Genomic DNA, 25,597 nt, shown 5'->3' with positions numbered 1-25,597 from the left:
ACCCCGGAGCTCGAGACTGGGTGTTCGAGTAACAACACCATCGAAGCCACAAATGTGTTGTCGCCACCATTTTTCCACGATCCCAACAGCTACATACGATGTGTGACCGCCGCCGCTGCACAACCAACCCTTTCCATCAAGCCACCATCCATAGCTTGCATCTCAACGTCGAAGTCAACCACTGGATCCGAAGAGAGAAACAGTCACAAAGACCTTTTGATGGCCATAATCCACAGCAAGGCCGCCGCCGCAAGCTAGAGTGGTCATCAAGAACCAACACCGATGGCGGAGCGCAACACTGCCGACTACCACCTCGCCGGAAAGAGGTCTACTCATGCTCGTTGGCCCTGGGTCAACATTGTCGGAGGTAGAGCTCAAAAGACAGATCAGCATCATCGAGGCGCGCCCACAGAACCCAGCCACCGCTAGATCAGGATACATAGATGCCTCATCACAGCCGACGCCGTCAAGCAACACGTGCTCCGACGCGCATGTGCTCACCACAATGGAGGAAGCCGACCAGAGGTAGGCCATCAGATCAGTAGCACGCTGCCGAGTCCAGGGCGCTCCGCCCATCCCATGCGGATGTATAGCACGCTGCCGCTGAGTCCTCTATCAGGCTGTCCCTGCCGGATCTAATCTGAGGCGAAGAGCACGCCAAGGCACATCTCACGCCACCGCAGCAACCAGCAGGTACACCCATCAGCCGACGTCCTCGTCGCTGCCCACGCAGCCGAAGTGGACCGCCGCCGCCCACAACCGCGCTGAACTCGCGACCGTCCCCGTGGCCGCTGTCCCGAGTTTCCAACACTGCCGCCAGAACGACGCATGGGCGCCCCTCCCCCTTTGAGGCAGGAGCCCGCCGCCGCCGCGACTAACGCCGGTGGCAGGGCAAGCACAGATCTAGCCCTCCTCTGGCGGCTAGGTTTGACGCCCCGGTGCCCCCAGGAGCGGCACCGGAGCGAAGGATTTTTTTTTCGTGACACTAATATCCTGGGGCCGGGCTCAGTCAACGCTATTCATAGGCAATGAAAAAGGAAAAAGAACCCCAAAGCGATCGGATCTGTGATCGACAAACTACAACAATGATCATACCCGCACTGACCATCTCATGACACTACACGATAGCGAGATTCTTCAACGGCAATATCTTCAGGAAGGAAGCGACGCTCAATCATCGCCGTCATGGGATCCAACCATGGGATAGCTAGAGGGCTGGGCTTAACGAGGATAGGAACAAGTGACGAGAGAGACACAGAGATGCTGACACCGTCGAAGAACAAATATTTCACGACAAAGAGGATTCAGTCCGGCCTTTCCATTAACGAAAAAGGCTTTCGCCCCGCTTTATATATAAAGCAATGACCGACCACAGCTCAGATACAAACGCACGCCATCACAACACACGCACACACCCAAGGCTGGATACATAGGCGTTGAACGCAGCAACATTACCCCTAGTACTACAAGAGCAACCGGAGTCCTCAACCGCGGACACGCCAACGCGAAGAGAAGAAGCCGCATATGACGAACCGTGTGCTCCAAGGCGGCGCCTTCAGAAAGATTACGACACCAGAGCGCCGTCACCGTCCAGCCTTTCCATTCAGAAATGAAGGGTATGCCTATAGAACGACAGATCAGCTTGAAATTTTTTTTTGAGGGACAAAAGGTTCTTTACTCAATCGAAACATTCAGAGGTATGTTATAGATATCTGGTAAAGAACCCAGCCAAATATAGCGGCCTGCGCCTAAGGACGACGCAGCCTTTGCTAACCTATGAGCATCTACTACGAACTCCCTATACTCATGCACCGCCTCCACTAGAGTAAACAATTTAGCCCTATCCTCCACTTCTCGCAAAATCACCGAGTATGAGCATTTCGCCTTCTTCTGAAAATTAGTGACAACTTCCAGGCAGTCTGAGGCAACTTTTATCTTCCTAATATTGAGATCTTGGGCAAGAGCAAAACCTTCATTGCATGCTATAGCTTCTAGACATGCTGAATTTGTCTGGCCATTCAAAACAACAGCGGAAGCACCCAAAAAATGTCCGCGCTCATCACGACAAATAGCTGCTGCTGCCCCTCTTCGACCGTCCCTGGACAATCCTCCATCAACACTCACCTTGCACCAACCAGGCTTCAGAGGACTCCACAACCTGCTATGCCTCGCTTCATGTGCATCAGGTTTCATTGCTCTCTTCTGTTTCATGGGCACCTCAATTTCTTCTAAGTACTTTGTGATAAAACCAAACGTGGAAATAGGATTATGGAATTCTTCATCATGAATAGCTCTTCTTCTTGCCCACCAAATCGCCCAAAGGGTGACAAGTGTCGTAGCCAGTTCGTTTTCTTTCATTGTGTCAAAAAGCCAAAAAATCCACAACCGAGCATCATCAGTCCGGTTCATGATCAGGTGCTCAACCACCTCATCGTCGGCTAAAGCCCAGACTGCTCTTGACATATTGCACTCAATAAGAGCATGTCTCCATGTGTCGACAGCCGCATTACAGATTGGACAAGTATCGTCAGTGGCCATATTCCTATGGGCACGGACTTCTCCTGTAGCAAGAGACATCTTTGCTAGTCGTCATGTGAACATTCGCACCTTAGCAGGAATTCGAATCTGCTTGATCAGCTTGATATTCCTAAGGCCTGGACTGGACCTGGAGAAGCAGAGACCTCTGTTCTGGCAAAGTCACGATGGCCTTGAATGAATCCTGCAGGCCGCCTTGTTATCCTTGTGTTCTTTGTTCTTTTGATGGGAATGTTTTCCTTTTGTTCTGACGCATCATAGAATTTGTGCCGTCCTTGCTCGGTCGGGCTCTGGATCTTGAGCAAATGCTACTCCTGTAGCAGTTGTGTATAGGAGTACCACTGTGCGTCGCATCCCGTGAATGGATTCGCTTCCGGCACACTCCTACTCCTTGGTGGCACCCGTGAACCGGATCATGCAATATGGAGCTGTCCTTTTCATGATCGGCATGAAAAAGATTATACTGTACTGTATAATCATGTATGGTCATTACAATCGTGTTGGCATAGAAAATCAATCTCATCTGGCCCTCCACGTCTTTTCTAAAAAAAAATCTGGCCCTCCACGCAGCCACGCCCCTCTCATCCAGAGATTTTTCGGGCTCGGCACTCTCCCATCCAGAGACGAACCAGTTTATTTTATTCTTGAGCCGAATGGAGAAACTCATTCGCGAAATGGTAGAACGTTTTGCACACATTAGATTTTCCATTTGGGGTTTTTTTTTTGCAGATTGGTGTTCGGGATTGCATTTCGGGCTGCCTGCAATGGCATTTTTGGGCTCAGTTCTTATCTGTTGCATATCTATAGAGATACTAAGCTCCCTCGAATTGGAGCGTTCTGATGCTTCGAGGGTTGTAGGGGTCACTAGGGCCCCACGCGTAAGTGTGTGTTATTTAGCTTTACTTCTTCTGTTTTTTTCATGATTCATGAGCAGAAAATCTGTGTACTTTAAAAAACATAAACATATTTTAAAATTGTTCACATTCGTTAATATCGATTAAATTTGTCTTGAATTGAAGGCTCTCGTGTTTCGAGGGTTGTGGGGGGTCACCAGGGCCCCACGCGTAAGTGTATGTTGTTTAGTTTTATTTCTTCTTAATTTTTTATTTTTTCATGTTTTAACGCATGAGCACTTATTAACATTTGTGTACTTTAAAAAACATAATATAGAAAAAAAATCAAATTCTTTGATATTGATTAAATTTGTGGATATTATTAAAGTTCACGGTCATTCATAGGTTGTGGTTATTTTTTAAATTTGAAAACTTTTTATTTTGCGAACATTTTTAAAACCATGAATATATTTTAAATTCATGAATGTTTCTAAAATTCATGGTTTTTAAAAGTCGTAATATTTTTAAAGTTCCTTAAACACCATTTAATTTAACTAACTTTTTCAAATAACAAAAGATAGGCGATTTTTTCTGATGTAGCAATGGGGTGAGCGAAAAAAACTAAACAAGCGAGAGTAGCAGGGAGCCAAGTTGAGCGAGCAAGAGCTTCGTGTGCTGACCCATGTGAGCATCACAGTAGCAATTTCATGGGTTTAGCGTGAAATAAGAACTCCCAAAAGGCTCAAATAATCACCACCGGACTGACACTAAGGTCAAAATGTGCAAAGACTTCACAACCGTACATAAAATAACTCCTCTCTTCTCTTGAAAAAAATATACTTCAACAACAACCCAACACGATATACGAACAAAAAACACCACCAATAAAAAACAAAAACACAAAGCCAACATAGATAAAATCACAATAAAACAACCGATCACAATAATCTATAGATATAAAAAGTTAATTTCACCAGTGAAGAACGGCGCGACGAAGCGCACGTTAGCCTCTTGTATGGTTGATACCCGATTGAAAAGGTCGGTTCTAGCTGATGCCCTATGGGTAAAGAATCTGATCTGCAGATGAAGTTGAAGTACGCAAATGTCGAGCGCGCGGGAAGTCCCTACTTGATTCTCTCTGCGATAGCAGAATGCCGAGAAATGTACACAGCACAACGAGCGACCAGGTAAATGGCCCGGCCCACATGAGATCCCTACATGTGCAAAAAGATGAGGTTTTTGAACATTCAGAAGGTTTCTGAACCGGTTTTTTCAATAGATTTTTAGCCTTTTCTTCCTCTTTTTATGTTACTTTTTATTTTATTTTTGTTTTCAAGTATATTTTCCTTTATTTTTTATATTCAAATATTGTTTGGAATTTCAAATAGTTATTACTGTTTAAAAAAATCACAAATTCAGAAAACACTCCGCGTTTTAAAAACTGTTCAGGATTATAAAAACATGTTTGTGTTTCATTTTTTACTGATTTTTCAAAAAATACAATCTTTCTACTAATAAAGGTTGGAGTTGGCGGTGAGTTCACATGTGGAACCAACAATCTTCATCAATAAAAAATACACCCAACACACATGTGGAACCAGTAAACTTTCAAGAGACATAGATAAACAATTGCACTTTTACTCACATGTGGGAGCTAGAACAAATAAACAAGCACACTACTACTTTCATGTAAGACCAACGGTTCTAGAATGCACAAATAACAAATGCAAAAATATGACTCCAAATCAAAACTATGCTCTTCTTTTCGGTTTCACTTTTCGACCAAGCTCTTTCAATTTTATATCACAGAACGAGAGAGTGAACAAATTGTAACTCCAAAGCGACGAGTGATGGTAGTCCTTGGCCTTCTACCTGATCGACCACCTTGTACAGTCAACTTACTAATGCCTATTCTCATATGTTTTAACATTCAAAATATTGTGTCTTGCAAAGACCTACCATGATGGCTTAAGATTCACCAATGCATGCAACTTGATCTTCCATTATATTTTTCACTATTTTTAATTGTGAATCACGTGCAAAGGCCGCGACACACCAACGTATTTTGATGATTGCCTAAGCCAGTGACCTAACTCCTCATATTTTATAGTTTCGTGGCAACGCACGAGCATTTATTTTATATTTTTGTGGCAATGCACGGGCATTTATTTTATAGGTTTTTACCAACGCACGGGCATTATGCTAGTCATTTTTAAAATTTGTTTGAAAATTAGAAATGTTTGAGATTTTTGAAAAAAATGTCCATGGTGACAAAATTTGTTTTGAATTTCAATATTTGTGTGGTTTTTGAATTTTGTTCACAATTAAAAAATCAAACTCAAAATTTGTTTCAAATTTAAAAAACATTCCTATATTTCTGAATTATGTTCACAAATTCTTAACGAGTGTGTAGTTTCAAAAATTGTTTTGATTTTTTGAAAATAATTCATGTTTTTAAATTTTTGTCCACAAATTCAAAAGGTTGTTTGCACATTTCAAAGTATTTATGAAAATTTCAAAAAAATGTATTTTTTTCAAAATATTTTGGTTTTCAAGAAAAAAATCACTACAAGAACTCATTCCAGTCACTACAGTACCACACACCGGTTCGCTACAGTACCACGGTTCGTTTCGCTATAGTAGATCGATCCAGCTTGCTACGGTGCTCGGGCTGGTTCGCTGTAGTACCACAATAAATGTTTAGTTCTTCCCGCAAAAAATGAATAAATATAATAAAATAAATGTTTAGTTCTCCCACTCACTACCATTGACTCGCTTTGCTGCGTGCCAATGGGCCGGCCCAGTTGGGTGCCTCGTGTGTGTTCGACCGCAAATCTGTTGCAAAGAGCGATGGATAGAAGAGATCAGTTGCAACTGACCGAGGTGGGTAGCCTAGTTAGGCAACGTGCTGCTTGTGTTTGTGGGCTTCATTTTTATTGTTTTTTCCCTTCCCCTTTAGGCTTTTTTTTCCAGTTTTTTAATTTCAATTTCTTTTCTTTGTATTTTTTATTAAAGGGGATCCTTCCCTGATTTCATTAAAGAAACCAAGTCATTTACAACCAAAACACATCAACCCCTGCCACACACTACCTCCACCCCTTCGACAAATACCCCCCAGCAGACCCTAGCTGATCAACAACCTAGGAAACAAGGACAACACCAACACAAACTCTCTAAAACATCGAAAATGATTTGATGCATGTTCTATTACACAAACATAAGGGCACCTCACGTGGAGACACAACAACTAGCGTGCTTATGAAACAGCAACCCACAGAGATAAGCAACACATTCCCAAATCAGGTCCCATCGCACAGTCGGGGAATCCACACCGCCCCGCTCCTCCGCGCGCTATAAACTTTAGTTGTGACTCACTCTAGGAGCTTTGCGCCCCGTCGTAACGCCAGCTTTGCGTCCTCCGACACCTGCAAGACGCTCCAGTCAGTAATCCAATAGACAGTTCGAAAACATAACAACAGACAGAGCAACATGCCATTTCTAATTAAAACACACCAAGTTTCTCGCTTTCCAAATACCCCAAAGTACACAGGCTGCACCCACCGTGTGTAACTTCTTCCTTTGGGAGGACATCACTTTGAGCCATACAAGAGTTCGTGTATGAGAATCCACAATCAACCCCTAGACTACATTTTACCACGTTCCAAATGTATTTAGCCAAAGGATAATAGAAAAAGTGATGGTCTATCTATTCTTTTTGCCCACAAAGAAGACAATCAGGTTCACATTCCCCCCTCTATTCAACAAAACATCCCTAGTTAGAATGCTTTTCCTCAGCACCAACCATAGGAATGTTCTGATCTTCGGAGGTATTTTGACTTTCCACAGGAATCTATAAGGCACTTTGCACCTAATTTGCATAGTATAATAGAAATATTTCACACTATATGTCCCAGTTTTTTCCAAAATCCAAGACAGTTTGTCCTCAGAATTAGAGAAAATAACAGGAGCACAAAGATCTAACAGATTAGACTGCAAAACAACGCTCTCATCCACCAAAGCTTTCTTGAATGTAAGACCTGTCAGCCCTCGAGAGAAGGATTTATTCACAGTAATATTTTGATCCAAACAGATGTCATCTAATTTCGGGAAAGAAACAGACAGGCTTTCATTTTGCAACCATCTATCCTCCCAAAACCTGGTTTCCTTCCTATTTCCTACACAAAATTTACAACAAGACAAGAAGAGATCCTTAATTTTTAGCAAACCCTGCCAGAAATGAGAATCTCATTTTTTGAGTTGTACCAGTCCCAAGGTACTTCCATTAACATATTTAGCTCACAAGATTTCCTGCCACAGACCATGTTCATTAAAAAGTTTCCAAATCCATTTTGCCAGTAAAGCTATATTCATTAATTCCAAATTCAAAACATCTAAACCACCCAAGTCTTTAGGTAAACAAACAGAAGGCCAATCAACTAAATGATATTTCCTTTTCTCTTTCTCTCCACTCCATAAAAATCTAGATCTAGGTCTATCATTTTTTTTCTTGACTCCTTTGGGGAGGCCATAAAAGGAAAGCATGTACAAAGGTAGACTAGATAGTGAGGAATTAATCGAAGTGGTCCTCCCAGCTATGTTTAAAAATTTGCCTAACCAACAGCCCATCCTTTTCTCCATCTTGCCCATAGAGGGGTTCCAATCACTATTTTTCAATCTTTTCTCATCCACTAGAATTCCTAAATATTTTAGTGGCAACTCACCTTTTTTATAGGTGAAAATTTGTTCAAACATATTAACTTTGTCCACATCTAGCCCTATTCAATCACCTCACTTTTATGAAATTTAATTTTCAAACCAGACAAGAGTTCAAAAAGACACAACAAATATTTAAAATTTCTAGCTTGCTCCAGATTATCTTGAAGGAGTAGTTTTGTGTCATCTGCATATTGCAAGATGGAAATATCCCCCTCCAACTTATTCTTAGCTAGGCTAGAAACCAAGCCCTGCTGTACAACTCTGTCAACCAGAATTGCTAAAGCACCTACAACAAGGTCAAACAATAAAGGGGAGAGGGGGTCCCCTTGTCTCACCCCTTGACGTGTTCTGGAAAGGGACCCACCTCTTCATTTACCACCCCATACTTCTACCAGAGATTGTTTTCATAACCCAGTCATTCCACTTGTTTGGGAATGTTTTCATTTGCAAGATTTGGAGAAGGAAAGGCCATTTGACTTTGTCAAATACTTTTTATAGTCAATCTTGAAAGAACCCTAGTTTTTTTTGTGGAGGGAGTTCAGAGTTTCAAGCAAGATCAATACACCTTCTAGAATGTATCTCCCTTTCAAGAAAGCAATTTTAGATTTTCTAATCACCCTCCTAATGACAAAAATCAACGTGTTAACCAATTTTTTTGTTATGATATGAAAAGGTACATTTAGGAGATAAATGTGTGTGTACTTCTGAATCCTATCAGTATCACTACCCTTAGGAATAAGGGTGACAACCCCAAAATTAATTCTGTCAATGTCTAGCATATTCTCATAAAAATCTTCTAACAAAGCAAATAAATCATTCTTAACTGTATCCCCAAAATGTAGGTAAAATTCAATTTTAAAGCTATCTGGGTCAGCTGCTTTGTTAGTTTTCATTCCTAAAACAGTTGTTTTAAGCTCATCCATCAAGAAAGGTCTGGTAAGAAATTCCTGTTCCTCCAAAGTGGATGTGTCCACTCCCACTTCATTCATCTTTAGGGTAGTAATCTCAGGTTAACCAGACATATTTTCCTACCCTTCAATCACTCCTTCATCCTGTATGAGTCTAGTAATGCTATTTTTCCTATGTCTCCCATTGGCCTTAGCATGATTGTATTTAGTATGTTTCTTTTCTTTATTCTTTTCCTTACCTTTTTAACACTCTGTGAACAATTTCTGGATATGTGGTGATTTTTTAATATACATTTAAAAAAAATTCATACTAAACATTTTGAGAATCTTTTTAAAATACATTTTAAATATTTAGCTCCTAAAAAAATCCAAATTTCTCTACGAAAATGAACTAAAAAATAATAGCAAAACAATAAAAAACTGCACATGCAAAAGTGAGCCGTAACGTTTGCCCTTGCTTTTCAGGCATTGCCTCCCTAGTTCAAGCCTACACGCGATCGATTCCTATTTGGCGCTTTAGGCGACCATTACTATTTTAAGCTCATCCATCGAGAAAGGTCTGGTAAGAAATTCCTGTTCCTCCAAAGTGGGTGTGTCCACTCCCACTTCATTCATCTTTAGGGTAGTAATCTTAGGTTCACCAAATAGATTTTCCTACCCTTCAATCATTCCTTCATCCTGTATGAGTCTAGTAATGCTATTTTTCCTATGTCTCCCATTGGCCTTAGCATGATTGTATTTAGTATGTTTCTTCTCTTTGTTCTTTTCCTTACCTTTTTTTAACACTTTGTGAATAATTTCTGGATATGTGGTGATTTTTTAATATACATTTAAAAAAAATTCATACTAAACATTTTGAGAATATTTTTAAATATTTAGCTCCTAAAAAATCCAAATTTCTCTACGAAAATGAACTAAAAAAATAGCAAAACAATAAAAAACTGCACGTGCAAAAGTGGGTCGTAACATTTGCCCTTGCTTTTCAGGCATTGCCTCCCTAGTTGAAGCCTACATGCGAGCGATTCCTATTTGGCGCTCTAGGCGCCTGTTACTGTGCATTTTTACAAACGGGCGCCTGAAGCGCGCCCCCATGCTGGGCCGGCCCATCTAGCGATTTTTTCTGCATTTTAATCCGCAATAACAAGCGCCCTGTTTGAGAATCGAACCAGCGACCTCCCTTTCCGAGGTAGGTTGCTGTAACCACCCAGCGAGATCTGGTTACAACAACTTTTTTCTTTATTTAATCTTTCTGTTTCCTTTTTTTCGTTTTTTGTTTTTCTTCTTCCTAGTTCGATGAATTGTTTGCAATTACGTGAACTTTTCCTTTGAATCGATGAACTTTTTTAGAAATTCGATGATTTTATTTTACAAATTTGTACACTTCTATAAAAAAATCCTGAACTTTTTTCAATTTTGATGATTATTTTTTAAAATTGATGAACTTTTTTAAATTCGTTGAACTTTTTTTTCAAATTTGATGTTTTTTTTCCAAAATCGTGGTTTTTCTTAAAGATTAATGAATTTTTTTAAATTTGCAATTTTTTTTCCAAAATCTATGAACTGTTTTCTGAATTCCATTTTTTTTGAATCCGTGAACTTTTTTCACGCTCTTATTTTTTTTTCCAAATAATGAACCTTGTTTTAAATTTGTGATTTTTTCCAGATCTGTGATTTTGAAAATTCAACTGGTTAACGATTGATGGGTCGGCAGTTGACCTGTGCGTATGAAGCGGGCGTGTCAAACGACTGCATGACTGAGTGGCCACCAACGCTTGTTGGGATGGCCCCCGATTGAGGCTACTTGTGCTCCAGGTTCCAGAACTGGTGTCTGAAGCGCCATATAGGAGCTCCTACATGCGTCCAATAGGACCTCTTTTTTTGGGACCAGGACCTCTCAATTGAAAATACTAGATAATACCTTGCACGTTACTGCGGTAATTTCTGGTAATAAATTATAGAGAATAAAATTAGAATATATAAGGATATTACTCCCTTGACACATAAACACATTCCTGTCCTAGGAACGGTGGCAAACCTAGCAACAAATGAGAGTAGATGCACATTATGGTGAGGAAGTACGTAAGTGAATGTTGCATTGAAACATGCACGACAACCAATTAGAATAATTAATATGTATGGTTGTTAGAAACAAATATGGATTAACAAACTCTCAGTGCCATATGTGTCTTGACCCAATACATTGCACATTTGCATAATAGCTAGAAAGTCACTTGGCAAACAATGCTTGTTTGTAAACATGTAATGAAATGATGGTGGCAAAGTCTTCCAGCTCTTTTATCCTAAATACCTTCCTGAAGCAAACATAGTGGTATAATTCATAGCTTTAGTCCGTGACTTCACTAAAGTAGCTTATCAGTCATATGAGAAAATAGAGCCATTGGATCACTCAAAAGAGTACACATTATTACAGTCGGTAACCAATTAATGACTTTGTCAGTACCTTCGATGTAATTCATAGCAAAGAAACATTAGAAATGGGACATGGACATTTGATTGTCCCCAAGAAGATGGATGACCATATATGATTAATATTTTATGTAATCACATAAATGAGATCAAACCAATGTTATAAATGCCTTCAAATGAAATGATACATCAGAGTAGAGAGAAAGAAAACATGTTTGAAATCTTAACCGGCTAATTCAGTTCCATTTATACATATGAGCAACCTAATAATCCATGTGCAGTTTTGCTGCAAGTACCTACACACATGTGGCCTTACAAAAGTACGCATCCCGTCCTGGAGGTTTCCATTGTGGCAAACACTTGACGTTGACATAAATAAGCAACACTAGTGACCCTGAAAATACAAAAGACAAACTCGATCGCACATTTGTATTTGCAATATCAAATGTGATGAAACAAATTGATGAACCAAATACGTCTATAGTCGACGCCAGTAGAAAAATAAATAACCACCAAGGTGCGAATGAGATATGAAAATAAAAGAATCGTGTAAATTTGACCTACCTTACTTGACTATATTGTTGTCAGAGACATCTGAAATGTAAATCCCATGGCTATTAAACTGATTCCATGAATATGTATGCTAAGAAAGGCATGATTCATAAGCCATCTCCGTCCATTATTTAATCAGCCGATTTGTAGTGCTTACCCAGGAAAACTTGAGGAGAATATATGCATGCGTACCACTGCAAAAATCAGACCACCAATCCAGACAAACAATATGGTTTCTGAGCATTGAAGTCAGACCTACACTTTGTGACAACTGACATATCCAATCTACGATATGAGAAAACTAGACCGCATATCCTTCTCGTCTGCTTCTATTTGTTATTCCACGGAAGCCTCGGCACAGCAGAATCTTGATCTTGACGTTGTAGGGATAAGATGGTCCGGAGAGGGGAGGGGAGGCGACGGAAGTCTGGAGATGTGTCTGGACTAACACGTATGGCACCAACAGATAATGGTTATCCACAACAATGACTTGAAAATTGGAAACCCTTGCCCTCGCGTCGCTCCCTCGGCGACACGGGCGGTGGCTACGACCCCCTCGACTGGCCTCATCCCTACCCTCCTCCCCTCGCCGTCGTCGATGAGATCCGCCGGGCGAAGCCCGCGCGGATCCGGCGGCGGCGGAGCCTACTCTTCCCGTTGGCTTCGGGCATTCGCGGGTTGGGGAGCTCATGGCGGCGGCCTTCGGGTGGCGGCCGGCGTTCATGCTTTGCGTCGGCTGCGGGGTGGAGGTGCTGCCGGGATGCGGCGGCGGCCTGCTGGTGGCTGGTCGTGGCGTGGTGGCGGGGTTCGTGCAGGCCCGATCTGGGCTCGACCGGCCTGCTGCTCTCGTGCATGGTCATGGCTCATGGCGCCGCTGTGGTTGGCCGTGTTCCGCAGCAGGGGTCCTCTGTCGGCCGGTTGCTCGTCGGCGGCTCCGGCTTCTGTGCTCGTGCACTGGCCACGGCCGGCGTAGAGGCACTTGGTGCTGTGGTGGTTTGGCCCTAATGTTCTTCATCCGCCAAATCGTCTTTCTGCCGGACTTCGACCTCTTCAATCTGACTGCTGACTAGTTCCGGTTTTTCCGTCAGAGTTCTACACGGATTGGCGTGCGTCGCCCCAAAGTATCTAGGTTGAAAAGGTCCGGTCGCGCGCGCTCATATTATCAGCTGGGACATGTCTAAGTCAAGATTTCCAAGGCATTGCTAAAGGCGAAGAAAGTCATGGCGGCTGCGATTGGAGGTCTTGAAGCATTGGCGGAAAGGTATACTGGATGCAATGAAGACTGTGTGCTAGGTGTATCGTGACTTACAACAACGGCCTTGGCGCGGGGGGGGGGGGGGGGGGGGGGGGGGGTTGGCAGCACTGGAGTATGGCAATTTTGTGGTGCTTTTCGAGTACCGAGTCTCGATTCCCAGGATGAAAACCCAAGGTCTAGCCTTTATTGGTTGTACCTGCCAATGACCTTATTGAAGACATTGTTTTTGGGTGAATTCGGACTTTCTTCAGGGTGAAAACCCAAGATCTTCGATCGCGCAACGACAATGCTTGTGCATTGTTTCCTTCTTGGAGGCGTTGCTTTGGAGAGCCTCTTTTGTAATTCCGGTGTTGTCTTCGGTGGTGGTTAGAGTGCTACTATTGTTAGTGATTGATCACCGTGGTGGGACCTTTTTTTCATTTTTTTTGGCTGTGTGTATCCTTGATGTCTTTGGACATTTTGTTGGTATCTTGGTGATATTAATATATCCCCTTTCTCGAAAAATGACTTGAAAATCATACCTCATGACTATCAAGCAGGGGTATGAAGTATGGCAATTTTGTGGTGCTTCTCGAGTACCGAGTCTCGATTCCCAGGGTGAAAACCCAAGGTCTAGCCTTTATTGGTTGTACTTGCCAATGACCTTATTGAAGACATTGTTTTTGGGTGAATTCGGACTTTCTTCAGGATGAAAATCCAAGATCTTCGATCGCGCAACGACAATGCTTGTGCATTGTTTCCTTCTTGGAGGCGTTGCTTTGGAGAGCCTCTTTTGTAATTCCGGTGTTGTCTTCGGTGGTGGTTAGAGTGCTACTATTGTTAGTGATTGATCACCGTGGCGGGACCTTTTCTTTTTTTATTTCTTTTTTTGGCTGTGTGTATCCTTGATGTCTTTGGACATTTTGTTGGTATAGAGGCCGGGTGTAATTGGTATCTTGGTGATATTAATATATCCCCTTTCTCAAAAAATGACTTGAAAATCATACCTCATGACTATCAAGCAGGGGTATGGAGACGACAGGACCGAGTAGCTGGACTATGGTTGAACACAACATTCTATAAACCAATGAATGATCTGTTAAAGATAATTTTCCAAACAAATGATAGAAGAAGTCTCTCCCTGAAGGCCACATAATTGTAGAAAATTACACATCCATGTGGTGCAACTCCGTGATGTAGAGTTGTACACATGGCTAGATTTCAATCCAAGGGAGAGTTAGCAGTGGAGAACGAAGAAACTGAACACCAGTTCATGAGTCAAAGAGCAACTCACCGAAGAAAATATCATGGCGGAACAATATTGATCCGTGGACGCGGTGGCGACGGCGACATGAAGAGATCTGGAGAAAGGAGTTGCGAGGACATTTGCTAGTAGGCAGAGTTCAGGCCGTTCATGTCGTGGTTCCACCAGATGAACTGCTGGGCCAGGGGATAGAGAGGGAGTAATGTGGGAGGCGCTGTTGGGAGCAGAGGAAACGACAACAGTTTCTACTGGGAGTGGAGATGATGGGTGCTGGGTGGGTGAGGCGAGGAGACAACCAAGAAAAAACATTTATTTTTTGTAGGAGGGAAGGCTAGGCTTCGGTGGTTATTTTTTCTTTTAGTATCTGTGTGTTCACGAAGGCTGGTTAGAGAGGGCTCCTCGCCTATCTGTTGTTCGTAACTGGAACACTAACATGTCATGCATGAAGAGGTGAAACGGACCGCTGATGTGGACAGCCTATACGTTAAAAGAAATAGATTAGTGAAGATGAACTATTTATACATTATAAATTTGCCAAATGTGCCTAGGTCCACCGACAACGCGAAGTTGGGCTAAGCCCGCGACCGGGCAATCTAATAGACGGGCTAGCTACTTTAGAGGGAGCAACTAGTTAACGAGCGCTTCTTTGGGAGCCTCGCAACGATCAGCGCCACTTGGCGCGCTCTCAGTCATTCGCCACGTGTCGCGCTCTGGGCGCTCCCTCCAGATTTTTCTTTTTATATTTTTCCGCACGCGTTTTCGGCTTTTTTCTGGGTTTTTTCGACGTTTTGGTTTTTTCCCTGTCTTCCTTAGCGTTTCGACCAAAAAAATTTTTTAAAATTTTTTTTGCGCGAAAAAACGCGTTTACTTTTTTTCCTTTTGTGAGAAGTCATGTTTTTTTTCGCGAGAGGCACGGTTGTGCTTTAGCGAGAGTCACGGCCGTGCCTTTCGGAAACGAAAAAAAACGCGTTTTCTGTTTTTTTTGCGAGAGTCACGGTTTTACTTCCGCGAGAGGCACGATTGTGCTTTCGTGAGAGTCACGGCCGTGCCTCCCGGAAAGGGAAAAACAAAACGCGTTTTCTGTTTTTTTTCTTTCGCAAGAGTCACGGTTTTGCTTCCGCGAGAGTCACGGCCGTGCCTCTCGGAAAGGAAAAAAATACGCGTTTTCTGTTTTTTTTTTTCCGCGAGAGTCACGGTTTTGCTTTTGCCAGAGGCACGGTTGTGCTTTCGCGAGCGTCACGGGCGTGCCTCTTTCGGAAAGGAAAAAAAACGTGTTTTCTGTTTTTTTTCTTTCCACGAGAGTCACGGTTTTGCTTCCACGAGAGGCACGGTTGTGATTTCGCGAGAGGCACGGGCATGCCTCTTTCGGAAAGGGAAAAAACCGTGCTCCCGGTGTGGTTTTTTGTCCGTTTTTTTCATGAAAAAAGTTCGTCAAAACCTATCAACATGGTATCTAGTTTTGAAGATCTCGACGCGAGGAATCCAATGGTGAAAACGATTTGAGATTTGGACGCACGGTTTAAGAGATAAAACGTTTTGAATAAACGAATCTACGAAAAAAGGGAAAACTCCCAGGTTGCGACAAGTGGCGCGCTGCATGTGCGCCACTTGTCGTGACCTGGGAAGATGGAGTGTTCTTTGCAACGAGTACTCCTTAATTAATGATTTCGTACATTAGACTACAGGGGAGCGTCTTTGTCTCACTTGTAGCAAGACAAAAACACTTCTCACCGTCGCTGTAGTGGGCCATTCCAATTTTCTTCTTTGTTTTCACCCGTTTTCTTCATTCATTTGTTTTTTATTTCTGACGTCTATTCGTTCTTTGTCCTTTTTATTTAATTTATATTTATAAATAGTATACATATATTAATTTTTAAAATTTACTTAAATTACTAAAAACATTCATCCCACATGCACAATTTGTTCATGCAGTGTAAAATTATCTTTGTTATTCTTTAGAAAATAATATTTGAACCATTCAAAAAAAAGTTTCTGACATTTAGAAATCACCATGCCTTTCAAAAATATGTTCTGGCATATAAATAAGTGTTTTAAAGTTAAAACATATGCTCACATAATTTATAAAAAATGTTTGGAAGCATTAAAAAATAATCTTCATTGGCTTGTGTGTTTCTGCTCACCGATTTTCCGTTCGGATTTTCTTGGCAATTATGTTCACCGGTTTAGTTGTTTTACTTCCTTTTTTTATTGTTCCTTTTTCCTTACTTTTAAAATATTTTCTTGGTTCTTGTTGTTTTGTTCGTCATGTAACAAATTAGACATCGTGCATTTAAATTTATCCTTTCTCACTTTTTTTGTCACTGGTAAATAGGTGCATGCAATGCAAGTTGATATTTTGGTAGAATATTAACTGCACGATGACATTAGATAGGATATTAACCGTTGAGTGGTCGCCATTTGAACAATTTAGGTTGTTGGGTTAACATGATTTGATGGCCGAGATTAGTTGGATCCGCTCCTTTAGGCCTTTTTATATCGATATGTATGTAGTTATCTGGGCCATCATGTTTATCATGTATTTATTAATGTTCACAGTGTATCCAACGACCTTCTTTTTTGATGGGACAGTGATCCAACAACCTAGTAATATTAATGTTCATAGTGTATTAAAACGTGTATCGTGTATTTATTATAAAGTCATTGTATATTTAAAAGAATTATTGTGAATCTAAGAAAACATCATAGTAGATCGCCCTAATCCATAGCCCCACTAACAATGTACTAGATCTTTGTCAGCAGATAGAGATCGAGGAAAGCAATGCCTACCACATATGCATCACATTCGCACAACACCACAGAACGTTCGCCACGCTCGCTAGCTCCCCCTGTCGAGATCATGTACGAGATGCAAGGTGCTTGTAAAGATAAACCGATTTTTGCTCAAGCACCAGGCTTGTTTTTATAGCAGATGCACCTAATTAAGCATAAATGCCGTACAAATAAGCAGCGGTGATTAAGAAAAACCGATTTCTTTTCACAAACACCTCGGCCTCGCTATGCACTTTGCATTGTGCATGGCCGGATTTCGAACACCCTCGATCAGCTAGCGCCATCGCCCATGCCCGGAACGTGGGGCGTGCATGCCATGCATGCGGAGACCCCAAAATTATCGCACGCAATTAACGAAAGCGAAAGCTCCATGACCTCCATGCATGGGCGTGGCGTCGCTGCTGCTCTGAGCCGGTGTGGCCGCGCAGGCGCAGACTTTAGCACTAGCGCCCAGAGCCGCGCGCGCGCGTGGCGTCGATGACACACACGGCCCGCTGGCTGGCTACGCGCCCGTGGCCAACGGCCATGCACGATCCGCCACTAGGTACTTCGTCCTATACGGCAGCGGGCTTTGCTTTCGCTAACATGTACGCATGCAGAAAGCTTCACTACTGCTACGTGCCCAGCACTCTAGCTAGCTAGCTACACCCATTGACTCACCAGCCATTTGCCATCCACATCCAAAGTCAGGATGCAGGCCGGGGTCCGTCTGCGTGATTATTTCAGCATCTCCGTCGTCCTTGTGAACCGATGCGGACGGGTCCGTCTGCGTGATTGTTTTCAGCAGCAGCAAATTAGAGCAGCCCGTCCGTGTGAACAGATGCGGACGGGTCCGCCTGCATCGTCGCATCCAAGAACTGTCCAATTGACACCAAGAATTTAGCATCTTTTGCCTCCAGCGAAAGATTTTTTGTTACCATCCTTGCCAGTGGCCCATCAGTGGAGAAGGCTCAAGGCCCAGTGAAGCGCACCCGAAGGCCCAGCAACCGCTACCCAGCCCACCAATACACTACCTAACAGGTACTTAAGCGGGTGAAGGAAGGGAAGCGGGGCAGGCAGAGGCAAGACGAATCTGGCGGCGGCGGCTACCCTATCCCCAATTCCCCTTTCTTGTTACTGTGGAACCCTAGCTACTTCCAGCCTAAATTCTTGTAATCGGATCCAGTGAGTGTAGATCGAACCTGAGGCGTAACAGTTGGTATCAGAGCCTTCTACTCTCCACTCTCTCGCCGATCGGCGCAAGCTGGCCAGCCGGTTCCCATCGATTATCCAGATGAGGCACGGCAAGGCGACCGCGATGGAGGAGCAAACTAAGGCCATCGCGGACCTGACGGCGGTCATCTCGGCGATGTCGGCGAAGATCGACGCGATCCACCCCGTGGTGCTCGATCTTCAAGGGTGGAAGCCGGCGATCGAGCGATCCGTCGATGAGCTCCGCGCAGAGGTGGGAGATCTGCGAGGTTTGCTGCAAGAGAAGGGCAAGAGCGTGGAGGGCGCACCGGCGGCTCCCTTGCCGTCGAACCCATCGCCGCAGCCCCCGACCAGGCTGCTGGATCTGCCGCCCCTGATTCCTCTGGCGGTGGAGACCAATCTCGCGCGGCTAGCCGAAGGGGCGCAGATGCAGGGTGGCGGCAGCCACGGGCCAATCGGCCACGGCAGGACTACAGACCACCGGGGGATGTCACCGGGGTATCGATCCCCGCGGGCGCCTCCGGTCACGGGTACGTTCGATTCCCATCTGCCGTTCGGAGAGAGCTCATACACGGGGGAAAGGGGGTTCGGTTTTTCTCGCTATCCACCACCACCACGCCTAGAATTTCCACTGTTTGATGGTGATGGACCACACGCTTGGCGTCTGAAGTGTGAAGCTTACTTTCGCGTTTGCACCTTGAGTCCAGATACATGGGTGAGTTGCGCCGCGATGTACTTCATCGACGGGGCGCTATCCTGGTTGCAATCCACCAAAGCTCATTTAGTTTACCAAGAGTGGGAGGGGTTTGCTATGGCTGTGTGCGAGCAATTCGGGCGAGAGGAGTTCCAATCGCTGTTGCGTCAGTTCAATAGGCTGCGGCAGACGGGGGCGGTGACTGAATATGCAGAGAAATTTACTCAGTTTATGCATAATCTCATGGCTCATCATGCATCATGGGAACCTACTTACTTCATTACGCATTTCATTGATGGGCTACAGAAGGAAATTCGTGCTGCTGTGGTGTTGCATCGTCCAAAAACACTCGATACTGCTGTCGATCTTGCTTGTCTGCAGGAGGAAGTGATGGAGGCGATGCGCAAGGAGGACAAGCGCGAAGATCGTCGGTACACGCCGGCGGCGACCGCGAGGCCAGTGCCCCGAACGGCCTTGCCGCTCCCTCCCCCACCACCATCGGCACCGCCCAAGTCTTCAGCGCCTCCGGAGACGCGCAGCGCGGACCGTCGCACTGTTGAAGCAGCACACGCCCCGTCAGAAGATCGAATCGCTGCCCTGCGCGCCTACCGCCGGGCGCGGGGCCTGTGTTTCACCTGTGGAGAGCGGTGGGGACGTGACCACCGCTGCGGCCCAACGGTCCAGCTCCACGTCGTGGAGGAGCTGATCGACATGATGCGGGGTGATCCGACCACCGCCGACGAGCACACTCCAGCGGGGTCAGTGGCAAGTGAAGCGGAAGCCGACTGCTGTGTCATCTGTAAGGAAGCAGTCGAAGGGGCTGAATCTGCAACGACTATGCGCCTGCATGGCTGGGTCCAAGACCGCGAGGTGTTGATGCTGGTTGATTCTGGATCCTCGCACAGCTTTGTCTGCGAGTCCCTAGCGGAGCAACTAAGCGGCATGAAGGTGAGCGACCACACCATGGCTGTGCGGGTGGCCAATGGAGGTGTGCTTCAGTGCAATCGGGAGCTACCGGCCTGCCCGTGGAGAACCCAAGGGGTGACCTTCCACACCGACCTCAAGGTCCTTCCCTTGGGCTGCTACGACATGATTCTGGGCATTGATTGGCTCGCTCAGCGCAGTCCGATGAATGTTCATTGGGGGGGAGAAGACTACGAGCTTCGACTACAATGGGGCACGAGTTCGATTGCAAGGGGCTCGCGCTGACACCTCCCAATGCCAGCAACTATCCAGTGATGAGCTGAACAATCTTCTGCAGCGCTCGGGCGTGGCTCGGGTCATTCACTTATGCACAGCAGCTGAAGGAGAGATCAAGGCCACGGAGCTGCCGGTTCCGAGTGCTGTGGCCGAGCTGCTCGCGGAGTACGATCACCTGTTCGCTGAACCCCGAGGGCTGCCACCGCAACGTGCGTTCGACCACACCATCCCTCTGTTGCCAGGAGCGAAGCCCGTCAATATTAGACCGTACAGATACAGTCCGGCACAAAAGGACGAGGTGGAGCGGCAGGTGGCCGACATGCTCGCCCAAGGCATCATTGTGCCAAGCTCCAGCCCTTCCGCGTCTCCAGTCTTGCTAGTGCAGAAGAAGGACCTCACCTGGCGATTTTGTGTGGACTACCGTCAGCTAAATGCGATGACAGTGAAGAATCGTTACCCCCTGCCCATCATTGATGAGTTGCTAGACGAGCTAGCCGGTTCCAAGTTCTTCATCAGCCTCGATCTGAGGGCAGGGTATCATCAAATACGCATGAAGCCGGAGGATGAGCACAAGACCGCATTCAAGACCCACAACGGCCACTATGAGTTTCGTGTGCTGGCTTACGGACTCACGGGTGGTCCATCCACATTCCAGGGAGGAATGCACATAGTGCTCGGGCCTCTCAATCGCCACGGAGTCCTAGTCTTCATTGACGACATCTTGGTCCATAGTGCCACGCTGGAGGAACACGTCAACCTGCTGCGACAGGTTTTCCAGCGGCTCCATGAGCATCAGCTCAAAATCAAGCTCAGTAAGTGTTCGTTCGCGCACCCCAGCCTCACCTACCTGGGCCACGAGATCAGTGGGGACGGAGTGAGGACGGACAACAAAAACATCACGGCAGTGTAGAGATGGCCGACTCCAAGCAACGTCAAAGAAGTCCGGGGTTTCCTCGGGTTGGCAGGATACTACCGTAAATTCGTGAAGAACTTTGGCATTATCAGTCGGCCCCTGACCGACCTACTGAAGAAGAACACAGTTTTCTGCTGGACTGAACTAGAAGAGACAGCCTTTCAGGAGCTCAAGAAGGCGCTGGTGACGGCTCCAGTACTGGCCCTACCAGATTTCAAATTCCAGTTTGAGGTGGAAACAGATGCATCAGATCGCGGCATCGGTGCCGTTCTTCGGCAAGGCAAGCATCCGATCGCTTTTCTCAGCAAGGCCTTGGGCCCGAGGAACCGGGCACTATCCACATATGAAAAGGAGGGGCTAGCCATCCTGATGGCAGTTGAGCACTGGCGCCCATACTTGCAGCATGCCGAATTTGTGATCCACACCGATCAACGCAGCTTGGTGCATTTGGAGGACCAGCGCCTCGCAACTCCTTGGCAGCAAAAGATCATGGCCAAGCTCTTGGGGCTCCGGTACCGCATCGTCTACAAGAAGGGGGTCGACAATCGGGTAGCAGATGCGCTGTCCCGACGGCCGGGACCACCCCAGGGTGATCTAGCAGCAATCACAGTGGCAGTCCCAGTATGGCTGGAGGCGGTGCAACAGGGCTATGAGGGGGACGCAGTGGCACAAAAGCTACTGACCAGGCTGGCCACGAAGCCGGAGGGCCACGACGGCTTCAAGCTCCAGAACGGAATTATCAAGCAGCATGGGCGGGTCTGGATCGGCAACAACGTCCCTCTCCAGAAGCAAGTTCTCGGGGCTTTACATGCGGGTGCGATCGGAGGCCACTCGGGGTTCAATGCCACCTATCGCAGAGTGCGACGTCTGTTCACTTGGCCAGGAGTGAAGCAACATATCAAGCGGTTCGTGGAGGACTGTCAGATCTGCAAGCAAGCAAAACCGGAGCGAGTCCGCTACCCAGGCCTGCTGGAACCCTTACCCGTGCCCAAGCAGGCGTGGGAGCTCATTACAATGGACTTCGTGGAGGGGCTCCCGCAATCAGCTCGCTACAACAGCATCCTTGTCGTCGTGGACAAGTTTTCGCGGTATGCCCACTTCATACCCCTATCTCACCCATTCACGGCTTTCCAAGTCGCCCTCGCCTTCGTCAACAACATCTACAAACTGCATGGGTTGCCCGAGGCGATCGTTTCGGATCGGGACCCAATATTCACCAGCACCATGTGGAAAGAAATCTTCAGGCTGACTCACACGGAGCTGCGGATGAGTACGGCACGGCACCCGCAGACTGATGGGCAATCAGAACGGGTCAACCAGTGCCTCGAAACGAACCTGCGCTGTTTCGTGCACGCTTGCCCATCCAAATGGTCAGCGTGGCTCGCGCTGGCAGAGTTCTGGTACAACACTTCCCCACACTCTGCCTTGGGAACGTCTCCTTTTGAAGCTCTGTATGGTCACGCCCCTCGCCACTTTGGCATCATCGACCCTCTGGCCTGTGCGGCACCGGACCTGGCAGACTGGCTCCAGGATCGTGCCCAGATGGAGGCGCTCCTGAGACAACATCTTCTTCGTGCCCAACAGCAAATGAAGCAGTCTGCTGACAAGCACCGCTCTGACCGTCACTTTGATGTCGGCGATTGGGTGTTCCTCAAGATCCTGCCCTACATACAGCGTTCCCTGGCTACTCGCGCTAACCAGAAACTGTCATCCAAGTACTTTGGTCCGTTTCAGGTCATCAGGCGCGTTGGGAAGGTGGCGTACAAGCTTCAACTACCAGCGGCTTGCACCATCCATCCGGTCTTCCATATGTCACAGCTGCGGAAGGCCCTTCCACCCACCGAGCAGGTGGTGCCTGATCTTCCAGTGGAAGCAGCACCAAGTCCGGTACCAGTCAAGGTCATTGCCGCCCGTGTGTACACCCGCAACAAGACGCCCGTGCTGCAAGTCCTGGTTCGTTGGACGGACCAACCGGCGTCGCTAGCCACTTCGGAAGACCGCGAAGAGCTGCTGGAGGAGTACCCCGACGCACCAGCTTGGGGACAAGCTGCCTCTGAAGGGGGAGGGAATGTTACGATCCCTGCCAGTGGCCCACCAGTGGAGAAGGCTCAAGGCCTAGTGAAGCGCACCCGAAGGCCCAGCAACCGCTACCCAGCCCACCAATACACTACCTAACAGGTACTTAAGCGGGTGAAGGAAGGGAAGCGGGGCAGGCAGAGGCAAGACGAATCTGGCGGCGGCGGCTACCCTATCCCCAATTCCCCTTTCTTGTTACTGTGGAACCCTAGCTACTTCCAGCCTAAATTCTTGTAATTGGATCCAGTGAGTGTAGATCGAACCTGGGGCGTAACATTTTTGTTGTTGTTTTGTTGAGAAACTAGAAGCTCGTCGGGGACCCTGGCTTCTCGGTCCCCTTTGAGCTGGCGGCAGCGCCTGCCCCTGCGCCCGTGCTCACGCCGGAGCTGCGCCGTGCGGCGGCGGAATCAGTGGAGTGCTGTTACATGGAAGAAGATGCGGATCTTTGGCGGATGGAGGAACAGCTGTCCTTGGCGGTCGTGGTCACCATCACCGGCACCAGGCCGGATGTTCACCTCGCCGCAGTTGCTGCGGCGCTGCACGAGGAGTTCCGCATTGGCCCGCAGGACATGTCGATCCGGCCATTCTACCCGGAGGATTTCCTCGTCCTGTGCAGTGCTCGGAATGTTCGCGATAGGATGGTCAGCCAGGGTGGCTTGTCCCCGTCTTCCCCGGCCGGTTTCTCCCTGTCCTTGCGGCCATGGCTGCGTCAGGCGCAGGCCACCGGAGCTTCGCTCCCATTCCTAGTGCCCCTGGCGCTCGTGGGCGTGCCGGCGCACGCGTGGACACGGCGGACGGCGAATTCGGTGCTCCGAGGGCTCGGCTTGGTCATGGGCGTGGTGGACAGCACAGCGCGCCGCAATGACATGTCGAGCTTCAAAGTGTGGCTGCGCACTGACCGGCCGGAGCGCCTCCCAACGCAAAGGCGGCTGTACATCGAGGAGCCGAACTCAAGGCGGCGCCGGCATCAGCCACGGGCGGCGCGCTCGTCGGCGCTGTGGTACAACGTCAGGATAGTCAAGCTGGCGGAGCCTGTGGTGGATGAAGAAGACGATCCGGAGCTCTCGCCGCCGGCGAGCCCGCCGGGGCCGTCGGTGCCCCCCTCCGGGCTGGCTGGTGACGGTTCACGAAGGGATCAGCATGGCCGCCGGGGCGCCAATGATGCTGGGGGGAGCTCGGATGCGGATGCCGCCTCACCGCCGGCGACCGGGGCCTCGTCGGCGGCCTCGGCAACGAACACGGCTGTTGGGCTGGTTCAAACTAAAGGGAACTTGCGTCATCAAAGTGGATGTGACGATCGGACTTGCCGGCAGCATGGACCCACTGCCACCAGAGCGGTCGGGCTGGCTTTGACCACGGACGCCACGAGACCAACGAGCCCAACCCAAGGCCAACACGTGGAAAGGCAAGACAGGCAGGAGATCATGGATGAGGCGGACAGCCTGGTGGACCATTCGGGAGCTGCCCAACTAGCGTCTTCTGGCGCGTCGTGCCACGGATCGGGCCTGCACCGCCAGAGCGGTCACGTGGAGTGGCCACCATCGATCACGCTTGCTCGATGGCGGGACTGGGCGGAGCAGAGTGAGGCGCCCACCCCGACAGGATGCGGGATCCTGATTGGCTCGCTTGAGCTACAGATGGGGACAAGACCAGGAAGGATGGGACAGCGGGAAGAGATAGGGGATCCCCAGGATCGCTCATTGGCCAGCAACTCTTGCGGGTTCGCGCATGCGGAGAATCCAATGTCCCACAACCCGAGGAGGATGGGACGGATCCCATGCAGCAAACGGTAGGGGGCCACGTTGCCTCTTTTGACTAGCCGGAACCGGAACGCATACAGATGACTGACGTAAGCGTCGTGGAGCAGCTTAGCGAGCTCGAGGAGTGGGATTCACACATGTAGGAGTTTTCCAAGGTATGATCACAGATGGTGGGGCCTGGGCATGACATGTTCTGGGTCTCGCTCTCAGAGGGTGATGGAGTTGAGCCACCACTACCTGCGCGATTAGTGGCGCAGAGCGCAGCCACTGGGGGGAGTGTGGGATCCCCAGAACCACAATCAAAGACGACCCCCGAAGCCAAGCTGGGGGAATTCTGCATGCAAGTGGCCAGGGCGATTACTCCACTGATTTAAAAGCCGCCAGAGACCGCGCACAAACGTCGACCCGCCAAGCGGCAGCAGCTAGTGACGGCCACACCCAGACGTAGCGTTCGCATTGCCAAGAGGGATGAACGTGGCTCGGTGGCATCCAAGCAGTAGCAGA

The 25,597-nt window shown here is 47.3% G+C and overlaps 2 protein-coding genes and 2 long non-coding RNA genes across 4 annotated transcripts; 2 read left to right on the top strand and 2 right to left on the bottom strand.

Annotated features, from left to right (window-relative positions):
• Positions 1 to 1,674: 1,674 nt before the first annotated feature.
• On the bottom strand, positions 1,675 to 2,577 carry LOC141028127 (uncharacterized). Its single transcript, XM_073506024.1, has one exon. The coding sequence runs from the start codon at positions 2,575 to 2,577 to the stop codon at positions 1,675 to 1,677; it is 903 nt and encodes a 300-aa protein (XP_073362125.1).
• Positions 2,578 to 11,525: 8,948 nt separating this feature from the next.
• Positions 11,526 to 14,817, bottom strand: LOC120975898 (uncharacterized). The gene is made up of 2 exons (XR_005771318.3): positions 14,500 to 14,817; positions 11,526 to 11,813 (listed from the first exon to the last, which is right to left on the bottom strand). It is a non-coding gene; the product is annotated as an uncharacterized lncRNA (long non-coding RNA).
• Positions 11,808 to 13,730, top strand: LOC141042955 (uncharacterized). The gene is made up of 2 exons (XR_012205851.1): positions 11,808 to 12,964; positions 13,060 to 13,730. It is a non-coding gene; the product is annotated as an uncharacterized lncRNA (long non-coding RNA).
• A 3,739-nt stretch (positions 14,818 to 18,556) lies between the features above and the next one.
• Positions 18,557 to 21,058, top strand: LOC123495176 (uncharacterized). Its single transcript, XM_045232056.1, has one exon. It carries the CDS (start codon positions 18,557 to 18,559, stop codon positions 20,351 to 20,353), a length of 1,797 nt encoding a protein of 598 aa, XP_045087991.1. The 3' UTR covers positions 20,354 to 21,058.
• Positions 21,059 to 25,597: the final 4,539 nt, after the last annotated feature.

Source organism: Aegilops tauschii, chromosome 1 (assembly GCF_002575655.3).
Source record: "Aegilops tauschii subsp. strangulata cultivar AL8/78 chromosome 1, Aet v6.0, whole genome shotgun sequence".
Taxonomy (NCBI): Eukaryota; Viridiplantae; Streptophyta; class Magnoliopsida; order Poales; family Poaceae; genus Aegilops; species Aegilops tauschii.
Note: the sequence above shows the minus strand (reverse complement) of the source record. Positions and strands in the feature narration are given on the sequence as shown.